Consider the following 14,089-nt stretch of genomic DNA (forward strand, 5'->3'; position numbering starts at 1 on the left):
TTCTGATTGGTGTTTTGGGTTTCTTAGGATATATTCCTAGAAGTGAGATCACTGGGTCAAATGGCAGTTCCATATTTAATTTTTCGAGGAAACGCCATGCTGTTTTCCATAATGGTTACACACCAGTCTGCATTCCCACCAGCAGTGTACTAGGATTCCCTTTTCTCCACATGCTGGCCAGCACTTGTCATTTGTGGATTTGTTGATGGCAGCCATTCTGACAGGTGTGAGATGATACCTCATCGTTTTAATTTGCATCTCTCTGATGATCAGTGACTTTGAGCATTTTTTCATATGTCTCTTGGCCATCTGTATATCCACTTTGGTGAAGCATCTATTTTAAATAGATATAATAAAAGCATGATATGCTAATTAGACCGGACAGCTAAAGATCTGGACATCATTCTGGATGTCCTTCTGGACGAAGCTGTGGCAGCGGGGGCCAAGGCAGAGGCGGTTAGGGGCAATCAGGCAGGCAGGCGAGCAGTTAGGGATGATCAGGCAGGCAGGCAAGTGGTTAGGAGCCATCAGCAGGCAGGTGAGTGGTTAGGGGCGATGAGGCAGGCAGGCAGGTGAGCACTTAGGAGCCAGCAGTCCTGGATTGCAAGAGGGTGCAGGCCTGGCTGAGGGACCCCCGCCCCCATCGTGCACTAATTTCGTGCACTGGGTCTCTGTGTGTGTGTGTGTGTATAGATAGATAGATATAGATATAGATATATATATGATTTCAGAGGGAGAGAGAAACATCAATGATGAGAGAGAATCATTGATTGGCTGCCTCCTGTATGCCCCCTACTGGTGATTGAGCCCACAACCTGGCATGTGCCCTTGACGGGAATCAAACCAAGGACCCTTCAGTCCACAAGCCAATGGTATCCACTGAGCCAAACCAGCTAGGGCTATATCTACTTTAACAAATGGTTATTCTTTTTGCCCAGTGGTACTAACTGATATATTCAGTTTCATTTATCATAATGGTTTTTCTTCAAATGAGCAAGCACTATAGATCCAAATAGCAATTTTTACTGCAGTCTTGCTGATAAATAGCTTTAAGAACTTGGTATATTCTTTTTAAAAATGTTTTTATTGATTTGAGAGAGAAAAACATCTATCTGAGGAAGAAACATTGATCGGTTGCCTCCCATAGGCACCCCACCCAACGGTGACTGAACCTGCTACCTGGGCATGTGCCCTTGACCAGGAAGTGAACCAGTGACCCGTGGGTGCGCAGGACCGAGGGCCGACGCTCTGACCACTGCGCCACCGGCCAGGGCCTGATAAGCTTTTGTACGTGAATGACGTGCTCCTATGATTCCCACAACTGATGAGGTAATATGTGAATTTTACTGATGAAGCAAGTGCCGGGACCTGGATTCTACATCGGATAGTATTTCCTAAGAAAAAGTCTACTAAGAAGAGCTGAACAGACATGTCCCTCAGGTTCCTTCGGACCCTGGTCATTTTTCTAAATTTTAGCCCACAAACCAAAAGAGCAAAGAGTTTAATCGCTCTGATTGAAAATATTCCCATTCACGTTTAGCTTCAAATTACCGTTTTACAGCGAGTACGCTCGCTGCTAAGATGAAAGTGGCGATTTTTAACACTTCCAGTGGTTCTCAACCTTCTGGCCCTTTAAATACAGTTCCTCATGTTGTGACCCAACCATAAAATTATTTTCGTTGCTACTTCATAACTGTAATGTTGCTACTGTTATGAATCGTAATGTAAATATCTGATATGCAGGATGGTCTTAGGCGACCCCTGTGAAAGGGTCGTTCGACCGCCAAAGGGGTCGCGACCCACAGGTTGAGAACCGCTGAGCTAAACGCGCAGGAGCCAGTCTCCGCCTTTAAACTCAATTGTCAGCGCCCCGCGACTTCCAGGAGACAGCGACAGTGGAAGAAGCCGTCGGCGCTAGGGCCTGGAGGCGCCGTGGGGGCCGGGCCGGCCGGGTTTCCAGGTTTGCGTGCCGACGCCAGCGTGGTCACGTGAACGCGCTGCCACGTGACTCCGCCTGCGGCCCTCGGAAGGGGCAGAAGGGACGCGCTTGGATGAGGAGAGAAAGGGGGGGCGGCGGGGCAAGATGGCGGCGCACCTGTCCTACGGACGAGTGAACCTGAACGTGCTGCGCGAGGCGGTGCGTCGCGAGCTGCGCGAATTCCTGGACAAGTGCGCGGGAAGCAAGGTGAGGGGCGGGAGGTGGCCGCGGCGCCCTGAAGCCCCGTCCGGCCTGGCCTCCGGTCCGACCGCTCGGGCTCCCCTTGGCTGAGGTACCTGGAGCTTCCCCGGAGGCGAGCAGGCGGCGGGCCCCGGGGCAGACGGCCCGGACTCCGCGTGGCGTCGCGCTATTTTGTGGCAGCAGAGGCGGCCACCGTGTTGTCTCGGCCCCTGTGACCAGCTTACGTCCGGTGCCCTGCAGACACCGCGCGGGTGGGATGATGATGCCTCGCGTTACCAGGATCATAGGTGTCGGAACGAATCAGACGTGGGGAAGTCCCTGGAGCACCAAGGCCGGATCCCCTGCTGCGCGCGCGATGACGACAGAAGTTGTCACTTGAGGTTTTCCCGGGACCGTCCTGTTAGCACCCAGTTCACGGCGGAAGCAGAAACTGTAGGTCAGGGACTTCCGAGTGATACCATTACCGCTCCCCCATAATCTATCCGCTCCCCCCGCCCCCTGAGTACCTGGCAGTAAAACTCTGACCGGAAAAGGAGAACGGAGGGAACTCAGGATCCCGTGGTAGGAAGAAGAGAAAGCCAAGCAGGAGAGTGGGTGCCAGCAGCCATGAGAGGAGCAAACAGGCTAAGTCCCGGATCCCCCGTTCGGGGTCAGGAAAGGATGCTCAGACCGGAGTCAGGTCACGGATTGGGTCACTGCTGTGAGATTGGACAATGTCACCATTGGAAACCGGGTGAAGTGTAGGAGGGAGGAGGCCTCTGGAGCACTTGAGCACTTCTTACAACCGAATGTGCCCTACACTTGTCTCAATAAAAGCGTCAGTTCCAAGGAGAAGAAACGATCCTGGAGCTGCTCCCAGGGGCCCAGAGCAATGACCTGTGGGGCCGTGAAGGCCTAAGGTGGAGTTCTGACTCCCTTATGTTATCCTAGAGCCGTGGTCGGCAAACTGCGGCTCGCGAGCCACATGCGGCTCTTTGGCCCCTTGAGTGTGGCTCTTCCTAAGCCTTAGGAGTACCCTAATGAAGTTAATAACAATGTACCTACCTATATAGTTTAAGTTTAAAAAATTTGGCTCTCAAAAGAAATTTCAGTCGTTGTACTGTTGATATTTGGCTCTACTGACTAATGAGTTTGCCGACCACTGTGAGGCCCGGTGGGCGAAATTCATGCAGGGGGCTTGGCCCTCCTGGCCCTGGCGACCCCCACCCCTCGGCCACTGGTCATTCTGAAAGATCATTCCACCATCTGGTCTAATTACCATATTAGCTCTTTATTATTCCACCATCTGGTCTAATTACCATATTAGCTCTTTATTATATTTTCTGAGCCTTTTCAACTCTTCTTCTGTCAAAATAAATTTTCTGAGCCTTTTCAACTCTTCTGTCAAAATAAAATTTGTAATACCTACATCAGAGGTTTTAATTTTTATCTAGTTGGATTATGATACTTATATATAAAATACTAGGTTGAACTGTTGCCACTGGCAGTTTTCATATGGTTTAATCCAGTAATAGCATGACACAGGTACACAACACACGGCAGCTCCTTTCTGTTGAGGACAGCGATGAAGTCTTAACTTTCCCGTGACCACTAGTACCATCCCTTGCCTTGCTGTTTTTCTTTAGACCTGCAGGGTATGAATGTGGTCAGAGTCTATTAAAATTTTGGCTCAGTGGATAGAGCATTGGCCTGTGGACTGAAGGGTCCCGGGTTTGATTCTGGTCAAGGGTATATTATGCCTGGGTTGTGGGCTCCATCCCCAGTAGGGGGTGTGCAGGAGGCAGCCCATCAGTGATTCTCATCATTGATGTTTCTGTCTCTCTCTCTCCCTCTCCCGTCCTCTCTGAAATCAATAAAAATACTTAAATTTTTTTTTAATTCAGAGTTTGAAGCAGAGAGTCCTACTATTTATGACTGCTATTTTCTGTTGATGTTGTTGACATTCCTGATAGTAACCGTAATAAGAGAATGTGTCTTTCCTCTTACAGGCAATAGTTTGGGATGAGTACCTCACAGGACCATTTGGCCTCATTGCACAGTATTCACTACTGAAGGTAAATGAGCTATTCTGGCTTTGTTGAGGGATTAATAATTATGCATTTTTGAAATAATAATGGAATTTCACATTTTCTCCTGAACAATTAGCTTATAAAGCTGTTTGGTCTTTGTAAACACAGATACTAATTCTTGGCTAACATTTTGTATACAGTGATTCTTTGGCCTGAGATGCTAAACTGATTCTAATTCTAGGGAAATTACTAACATTGTATTATATGACCATTACCTGGTGTCTTTGATAGGTAATCATGTGAGAGTCATTTGCATTCAGATACAATAACAGCGACTTTATCCTGAAACTTGGTGCTTTATACATCTGGCTTTGGGGAATCTAAATTTGGATAATTAAGTACTAAGAGCATTTGGCTATGAGGGTAGGATGTCTGAGTCTGGATATGACAGGTAAAGACAGGTTTTTTGGTAAACTTTTGTGTATGTTTTCCTAGGAACATGAAGTGGAAAAAATGTTCACCCTTAAAGGAAGTCGTTTGCCTGCAGCCGATGTCAAGAATATTATTTTTTTTGTGAGACCCAGGCTAGAATTGATGGATATAATTGCTGAAAATGTGCTCAGGTATTTCTCAGAGCTTGTGTTTGATCCAAAAGAGGTCGATCCTCCAGGTGGTCTTAATGTACTGAGCTCCTCATTGCAACCCCACTCTCTTGCCTGTGCATTGGAAGGTGGTCTTTTGAAAACGGGGGCAGGCATGAAAGGATGTGGGGGACGGGACACTTGTGAAGTTGTTCAAACAGTTTTGGGGGCAGGGTGTCATCGCATAACCCCATTCTTTTATAGGACAGCTAAATATTTGAACCTGCATTAGTATAAGGGACCCTAATTAAAAAGAACAAAAGAAAAACCTCTAATGGTTGTTTTTCAGTATACTAAATATAGTGTTCCTGAATCTCATAAGCAGAATAAGTAAGAGCTGATTAAAATTTAATACAACATCGCTTTATAGAGGAAGTTGTCCCAGCCCGGTCTGCACTCTGGTACAATTGATTGGTGTGGCCCCTAAAACCTTAAAAGCAAATGGGCTATTTTGGGAAGTTCACTGTGAAGGAGAGTGCAGGGGGGAGTCAAGAATGATCTTTCATTTTAATGTAAGACCCTGTATCTGCATTGGTTTGGTTTAAAGAGCCATTTGTTTTCAGGAAGACACACATATCCTGTTTCAATAAACATAAAAGCTTTAGTGCCCCATAAATAGTTTGAGAGGATGCTAGAAAATGCATTACAGAGTTGTGTGGCAATGAATCAATGTTGCTTTCCTTTCAGGGGGAAAAAAAAAAAAAGAGCAACGGTAACAATTTGGGTCTGGAAGTCAATATTGGTATATTTAGCCAACATTTATTTAGTGCCTGCTGTGTACCAGACGTAGGACCAGGCTCTGGGAATAATATAAATAAAATAGTTTGTGACTTTAAAGAGCTCATAAACTAACAAACGTTACTTCTTTTGCAGTGAAGACAGACGTGGCCCAGCAAGAGATTTCCACATTTTGTTTGTGCCACGACGTAGCTTATTGTGTGAACAGCGGCTGAAGGATCTGGGTGTTTTGGGCTCCTTTATTCACAGGGAGGAGTATAGCTTGGATCTCATTCCCTTTGACGGGGATCTCTTATCCATGGAATCAGAGGGAGCCTTCAAAGTAAGTTTGGTATTTTCTTTCTTAGTATCAGACTTACACTTTTGCCAAATTTATGAGGATGACAGTGTCAAGGCTATTGTTTAACTTGCATTTCCTTGGTTACTGGAAGCTGAGCTTTTCCATAGGTATATTAATGTTTAAGATTTTTCTTTTTAGCAAATTGCAAATTGCTTGTTCATTTTTCTTTGCCCATTTTTTCTTTTTGAAGAATTCTTTATATATTTTGGGTACTTATCATTGTGGGTTATAAAAGCTGCTAATATCTTCTCCCAGTCTGTGGCTTGGCTTTTAACTTTAATTATAATACCTTTTTACCAGGTAGACATTTCCAGTGAAAAAGTAGTTACATTTAAAAAAAATGTTTTTATTGATTTTAGAGAGAGAGGAAGAGAAAGAGAAAGAAACATCGATGTGAGAGAGAGACGTCGATCTGTTGCCTCCTGTACACACCCTGACCTGGGATCGAACCCACAACCTGGGTATATGCTCTGACCGCAAATTGAACCGGCAACCTTACAGTGCATCTGATGACACTCATCCAACTGAGCCACACTGGCCAGAGCTGGACTCTTTTTTTTTTTCCCTCCAAATTTCAAACATAGAGAAAAGTTCAAGGGAGCGCCCACATACCCATCACCTAGATCAGTGGTTCTCAACCTGTGGGTCTTGACCCCTTTGGCGGTCAAACGACCCTTTCACAGGGGTCGCCTAAGACCATCCTGCATACCAGATATTTACAATTCATAACAGTAGCAACATGACAGTTATGAAGTAGCAACGAAAATAATTTTATGGTTGAGTCACAACATGAGGAACTGTATTTAAAGGGCCAGAAGGTTGAGAACCACTGACCTAGATTCTGGAATTAACATTTTGCCATATTTGCTTTGTCATGTATCTATAACGGTATGCTCATAATTAATTCACACGTGTAATTAATGTGAATTGGCAGCAGCTAGGAAACGTGTCTTGGCATGACAAAACCTGCCCAGAGGCGCGAGCTCCTGTTTATTTAATCAGGGATTTGCAAAGAAGGGCAGAATTATTTACTGCTGAGAACTTTGAGCCCTGGGCTTTGTGTGTTCACTTAAGGATTCAGTTAAGAAAACAAGCATTTTGCCTGGATGGTAAAGCTAAGAGTTCTACCTAATGTTAAATTCAATCCTGATTTCTGATGAAGTTGCATTTTACTTATTTATGTGATTTTTAAAAATATGTTTTTATTGATTTTTAGAGAGAGAGGAAGGGAGAGGGTTAGAGAGATAGAAACATCGATGAGAGAGAAACATTATCCATCAGCTGCCTCCTGCATGCCCCCTATTGGGGATCGAGCCCGCAAGCTGGGCATATTCCTTGACCGGGAATCAAACTGGTGACCTCTTGGTTCATGAGGCAGGGCTCAACTGCTGAGCCACCCTGGCTGGGCTATTTATGTGACTGTTAAACTGCAAGCATAATTTAGCATTTCTCAGCATCAGGAGGCGCTCTACAGCTTTCCATGCTTGCAGGCTGGTGATCATCTCCATCATTCTGTACAAAATGTGGGGATTCCAGTTCTGCCCAGTTCAATGCTCACAATGTTTACGGCCGTTATTTGTTGCCGGTACATGTGAAAAGCTGCCTCATGTTTGTAAAACTGCAAAGTATTCTGTTGTGTGGTCATCTGGGACTTTGGGGGTCAAAGAAGGCTCACATTTGTGAGTTCTAGCATGTGGCCCTCCCAGAATGTCCTACCCCAGTTTATATTCACCCTGGCGAATGGGAGAACCCGTGTAAGCCTTTATTAATCCGTAATTTACTCTCGAGCTGACAGGCTGAGAGCTCGCATGCCTGGTGAACCCTTTTCTTACAGAAGGTTCCGGCCCCCGGAGAATTGCTTCCACAGCTGTACCCTGAGAGCTGAGCTGTTGGCCCTGTGGCCTAGAGCAGTGGTCGGCAAACAGCAGCTCGCGAACCACATGCGGCTCTTTGGCCCCTTGAGTGTGGCTCTTCCACAAAATACTGACTTCTGCTCATGGGCCACGAAGTTTCAATCTCACTGTACGTGTGCGCCCACACATGGTATTTTGTGGAAGAGTCACACTCAAGGGGCCAAAGAGCCGCATGTGGCTCTCGAGCCGCAGTTTGCCGACCACTGGCCTAGAATGCCGAACAGCAGCTTTGTAAAAGGGACTTGGGTCCATCTCCTGCTTCCCCGGCAAAGTGGAATCCCAGTGCCAGACGGGTGGGCACCCAGGTGATCGTGGCCTGACAGTGACCTTCCATTTCTCCCCACAGGAGTGCTACCTGGAGAGCGACCAGACCAGCCTCTACCACGCGGCCAAGGGGCTGATGACCCTGCAGGCTCTGTACGGGACCATCCCCCAGATCTTCGGGAAAGGAGAGTGCGCCCGGGTGAGAGACGGCCGTGTTTCTGGTGGTGAAGGAAGGGCCCCTCGAACCCAAGAAGGGGGAAGGAGTGGGAAGCCATTTATAAACAAGTCCCGCTAATCCTTCTTATTTGGGAACTCGCCTACTTGCTAAAACTTACTCATAACCCCCGTAGTGACATTCAGTGTTCTGTAGACTTGCCCGAAACAGCAAACAGTTTGAGTTGCCCAGTGGGCATGTTGGCAGCTGAGGTCGAACAAAGTGCTGCTCTGCCCTCTTGTTTCAGCTCCTACTGCAAACAGTGTCCTTTCTGCCACTACACGGGCCCACACACTGCTTAACGCCACATTTTTTGCATCTTTGTGCTTCTTATTGGTGATTTGCTGTTAAAACGGTCCTTATGTGGAGTGAAAGGTTGTCTAGTGTCCCTGAGCACAGAAAGGTAGTGGTAAGCCTCCTGAGGAAACACGTTGGGCTTCATTCAGGTGTGAGCGATGGTGCCTTTGGGCTGTGAGCTCACTGTCAGTGAATCAACAATATATCTTTTTTTTAAAATATGTTTTTATTGATTTCAGAGAGGAAGGGAGAGGGAGAAAGAGATAGAAACATCAGTGATGAAAGAGAATCATTGATCGGCTGCCTCCTGCAAGCCCCACACTGGGGATCAAGCCCACAACTGGGCATATGCCCTGACTGGGAATCAAACCATGACCTCCTGGTTCATAGGTCGATGCTCAACCATTGAGCCATGCAGGTCAGGCTCAACAATCTTAAAGTGTCTTTAAACAGCAACACATTAAACAAGGTTACATGTTGACCAGTTGACGGAAATGTGACCAGAGCCCGCAGGAACCTCACCCCCTGTTTCCGCCAGGAGCCGTGGCTCAGTACTCGCTAATTCCTGTTCACATGACTTTATAGAACACAGTTACCAGGAATAACACAGATAGACTGTCCCTGATTTGGTTCCCCATTGAGAAATAGCGGTTGCCATTGGCCACAGTGTGAGTGTTGGGACGGGTGGCCAGCAGCAAATGCTTTCTGTAGCTGCTAATTTCTTATCTATCGCACCATTCCACAGTTTTTCTCTTTTTTTACTTTTCTGATTGTCTTTCTGTTTTTAGCCAATTTTAAAATTGGCTCATTCTCAGGAGGGTCCCACCTGATCCAATATTTTATTTCCAGCAAGTGGCCAATATGATGATCAGGATGAAGAGAGAGTTCACAGGAAGCCAGAACTCCGTATTTCCTGTTTTTGATAATCTCTTACTGCTCGATCGAAATGTGGACTTGTTAACACCCCTTGCCACTCAGCTTACATATGAAGGACTCATTGATGAAATTTATGGTATTCAGAACAGTAAGTAAAGTGCCATCTATTTTTACTAACAGGTCATTTGGCAAAAATAACGGTCATTTCTTTGAAGGTGCTTTCTTTGCATATAACTCAGAGAACATTTGAAAATATAAAAATACAGCTTTTGACTTTTAGACACTAGAGGTAAACAGTGTCCAAGTGAACGGACTGGCCAATGTGTAGTGTGAGGACTGTGCTTGTGCCCTGTGAGCAGAGGCCTGGGGTTAAATCAGGCAGCACTGCAGCCGTTCGGGAAGCTGGGAGAGGTGGCCTGGGGTGGGTTTGGAAAGAGGGAGAGAGTGTCGAGGGTGGTGCTGGTGAGGGGCAGGCAGCATCATCAAAGCAGGGAATGACAGGCGACCAGCTTGCTAAAGCAGAGAATGTAGCTGGGAACGTCACTCTAGGGCAGTGGTTCTCAACCTCCCTAAGGCCGAGACCCTTTAATACAGTTCCTCATGTTGTGGTGACCCCCAACCATAAAATTATTTTCGTTGCTACTTCGTAACTGTAATTTTGCTACCGTTATGAATCGTAATGTAAATATCTGATATGCAGGATGTATTTTAATTGTTACAAATTGAACATAATTAAAGCATAGTGATTAATCACAAAAACAATATGTAATGATATATGTGTTTTCCGATGGTCTTAGGCGACCCCTGTGAAAGGGTCGTTCGACCCCCAAAGAGGTCAAGACCCACAGGTTGAGAACCGCTGCTCTAGGGGAAAGGCTGATACGGGCGGTTGAAGACACTAGAGGGAAGACGGAAGGCCTGCAAGAGTTTAGGCTTGACAGAATCTTAGGTCAAAGGTCACCAGTGTGCTTGTTTTCGACCCACATGATGTTTGTTTCTGTCAGCATTTAAAATTGGAGGAAGTCTTGATAATAATCCTGACTGATTTACTTATGATCCGAGTCTGCTTTGATCATGGAAAAGTCAAAACCTCAGTGCTGTGCACCATTTTTTGGTCAAGGCGGCTTATGTGTCCTGATGGGAAAATTCTGCTCTGTGCCTGGGCTGTGAGAGGTGCTCCCAGGAAGTGCACACAGGCGCTTGTTCCCGTCCGTGCTGTCCAGGTTACGTGAAGTTACCTCCAGAGAAATTCGCGCCCAGGAAACAGGGCGATGGCGGTAAGGATCTTCCCACGGAAGCCAAGAAGCTTCAGCTGAACTCTGCGGAGGAGCTGTACGCCGAGATCCGAGACAAGAACTTCAACGCCGTGGGCTCCGTGCTTAGCAAGAAAGCCAAGGTGATCTCGGCTGCGTTTGAGGTGAGCTGGTGTGGTTGTCACCTGCCGCTCTTGTCACAGGCCAGACCGCCCTTGTAACTTCTCCCCTAGGAGAAAGGTATTCTGTTACGTTTTTTCCCCCTTTTTGGGGAGGGGCAGGCAGTGTTTGCAGTTTATAAGCTTTTGCCATAAATACTTGTTTTCCCTCCTTTTTCATTATTTCCTACCCCACTTAAGAAGAAGCAAGCTGTACTATAAATAAAAGATCCTCTGTAATAGAACTTGCAATTTGGGGTGAAAACTCCCCAGGTTGACCAACATGCTGGTGGCAGAGGCCCCTGCAGTCGTGGTGGGTGATAATGAGAGTGAAATCCCCAGCGGCGGGAGCTTTGAAATTGGCAGCTTCATTATCAGCTTCCTGTCGGCTCCTGCCTGGTCCCTGCTTCATTCTGGGTTCAGCTTGATTTTGAACCGTGAGAATCAGTGCGACGTAGATGGAATACGTAGGCTTTAGAGACATGAATTTGGAGAACTTTTGAAAGCTAATTTTCTACTGAGGATGTATTTCCAGATTTCATCTTTCTTAGGAATTACATCCATTTAATTGATTTTCATGTTTCTGATGTTACTTTTGGTTTAAATGACTCAATTTTACAAAAAAATATTTTCTCATCACTAAGTGAGGTTCACTTTGTTCAAGGACATTATTCAAAATTACTAATAAGGCTCAGTAAGGAGGATGGCTCTTTCCTTCTCGTTATAGAAGGAACTTGCTGTTTATGTTCTCCTCTTAACATAGTGCTTTTAGTGTTTTACTGCAGAATGTCTGTGGTTTACCCAATACTGTCCCCCCACATATACTCAGATGCCCACAAAATACTGTTCCCAGCATGAACCGGCACCTGGGAAGAGAACCACAGACATTTGCTTGGTACAGAAGCACCAGCACCGTGAACAGGCACGGTGAACGGACTTTTTCTGGTTTTCCATGTGATGTTGGAGCTGGGTTTGGCCCGATTCAATTTTATCCCATTCTTTTTGCCACATTAAACTAAACTAAACAAAACAAAGAACAGAACTCTTGACAGTGAGTATCTTCCTTTCTCGGTGGTTCTGCCCATTTCAGGAGAGGCACAACGCCAAGACGGTGGGGGAGATCAAGCAGTTCGTCTCCCAGCTGCCCCACATGCAGGCCGCCAGAGGCTCGCTGGCGAACCACACCTCAATCGCAGAGCTGATCAAAGATGTCACTAGTGAGTATCCAGGGGTGAGGTTCGCCTGGGCTGCCTCACAGGCCTACCCAGTGTCTGCCATGTGGCCCTGGGCACCAGCGTGATTCTCAGGGTTAATTAAGCGAACACATGTTCACAGTTAAAAGTGCGCCATTCGTGGTGAGCACGTTTCTTTTGATTATTAAAATAATGTAATCATCTGGTAAACTTTTTGGGATGCCAATAAGAGGGAGCAGAAGTTTGCCGTAAGTTTGCCACCATAATATGAGGCAGTTAATTTTTTTTACTCTAGTTTTTTTTTTCTTCTATTATTAAGGATCATTTAATTAGAGCAATGGGATGTTTCTGTTTCTGTTTTTGTTTTTCCCTTGAAAACTTTCCACAGAATTGGTATACAGCACACAGTGAGTGCTTTGAAAGAGCTCCGAGGGTGTATATTAAACTAAAGACAAGCTTATTCTTTAAAACTCAGGCTGTAAAAGCTGCCTAGGAGCTTGGTCAGTGCCCTGTACTATGACGTACACTTTGAATCTTAGATACAGCACAGTGTTGGATAGAAATTGGGTGAAACTAGGTTGAATCTGATGATGCAATGCTCTGGGGAAATTAGCTTTCACTGATACTGAGGCAACATTTTTGAGTTTTGAGGCTAGCAAAGGGGTTGGGGGTCCACTCCATCTAGATGGAACTTAGGGATGCAGGGTCGTAGGGTTTCCATGCTTTCAGAAGATTTTTGCCAGGAGCCTGTTTCAGCCTGTGGCCTGCTTGCTTTTTGGCATGTCTTGTTTCTTAATCATGCTCTGTTCATAAACGCACATCACTCAAATAAAAGGACATTTATTTGATTTCTAAGTTGCAAATCTCCTAATTACATTTTAGCTTCTGAAGACTTCTTTGATAAGTTGACAGTGGAGCAGGAGTTTATGTCTGGAATAGACACCGATAAGGTTCGTGAACAATTAAACTAACAAATAATGATACTGTATCAAACATAAGGCCATAGCTAGAAAAGCAATGGCTTTGACTCCATTGTATTTTTAAGAGCAAATGCAAAATGTGAAGCCCTAACCGGTTTGGCTCAGTGGATAGAGCATCGGCCTGCGGACTGAAAGGTCCCAGGTTTGATTCCGGTCAAGGGCATGTACCTTGGTTGCAGGCACATCCCCAGTAGGGGGTGTGCAGGAGGCAGCTGATCGATGTTTCTCTCTCATTGATGTTTCTAGCTCTCTATCCCTCTCCCCTCCTCTCTGTAAAAAATCAATAAAATATATTTTTTTTTTAAAAGTGAAAATACAGATTTTATCAGTAACAGGTATTTCCTGCGATGCACGGAGAGGTGAGACCCAGCCCCAAAATCAGAGCTTTAAGGGCTATAATAGGCAAATTGAGATACTTGCTTGCAGAGAGAATTGGTCATATATTTCTTTACATAGTCACCTCTTTAGTAAATTTAAAATGATTCATTTTATGAAAATTTCCATCTTCTAAAAACATTCCTGTTACTGATAAATTGCCACTTTACTGGGATAGACTAGGTCACACATGCCTCTCAGGACATTGTCCATAGAGACAGACGAGCCCAGACGGGCATCTAGATTGTTGAATGTGTCCTCACCGGCCTTATGCTCCTGGTGACTGGGGTGTGTGTGCCAGGGGCTGGAGGGGGCTTAGGGAATGGGGGATTGGGGAGGGGGGCATTCTCCCACACATCTCCTTTATTTGATTTTTAAAAATAATAGTATATATTAAGTTCTTGAGGTCCCCAAACCAGGTGATGGTATAGGTCTGTCTGTGCTTTGTTTCCAGGTCAATGGTTACATTGAGGACTGTATTGCCCAGAAGCATTCACTGATCAAGGTGTTAAGACTTGTTTGCCTCCAGTCGGTGTGCAATAGTGGACTCAAACAAAAGGTTCTGGATTATTACAAAAGAGAAATTCTCCAGGTCAGTGTGTGCGTGTGTGTGTGTGTGTATACATACACATGTGTGTGTATGTATGTGTGTGTGTGTG

At 45.6% G+C, this 14,089-nt stretch overlaps 1 protein-coding gene across 3 annotated transcripts in view; it reads left to right on the top strand.

Moving 5' to 3' along the window:
* The first annotated feature begins 2,027 nt into the window (after positions 1–2,027).
* VPS33A (VPS33A, CORVET/HOPS core subunit) overlaps positions 2,028–14,089 on the top strand; it is a 17,048-nt gene continuing 4,986 nt past the window's right edge. For 2 of the 3 annotated variants that reach the window (XM_023745045.1, XM_006103827.3), the window contains exons 1-10: positions 2,028–2,185; positions 4,168–4,233; positions 4,684–4,811; positions 5,703–5,889; positions 8,167–8,283; positions 9,445–9,619; positions 10,695–10,888; positions 11,973–12,099; positions 12,958–13,025; positions 13,885–14,022. In XM_023745045.1, the coding sequence (XP_023600813.1) occupies positions 2,084–2,185; positions 4,168–4,233; positions 4,684–4,811; positions 5,703–5,889; positions 8,167–8,283; positions 9,445–9,619; positions 10,695–10,888; positions 11,973–12,099; positions 12,958–13,025; positions 13,885–14,022 (1,302 nt within the window). In that variant the 5' untranslated portion in view covers positions 2,028–2,083. Of the gene's footprint in view, positions 2,186–2,506; positions 2,616–4,167; positions 4,234–4,683; positions 4,812–5,702; positions 5,890–8,166; positions 8,284–9,444; positions 9,620–10,694; positions 10,889–11,972; positions 12,100–12,957; positions 13,026–13,884; positions 14,023–14,089 lie in introns of those variants that run through there. The other variant, XM_023745046.1, reaches the window with a different exon arrangement.

The sequence above is a fragment of the Myotis lucifugus genome, unplaced genomic scaffold (assembly GCF_000147115.1).
Source record: "Myotis lucifugus unplaced genomic scaffold, Myoluc2.0 scaffold_511, whole genome shotgun sequence".
NCBI lineage: Eukaryota > Metazoa > Chordata > Mammalia > Chiroptera > Vespertilionidae > Myotis > Myotis lucifugus.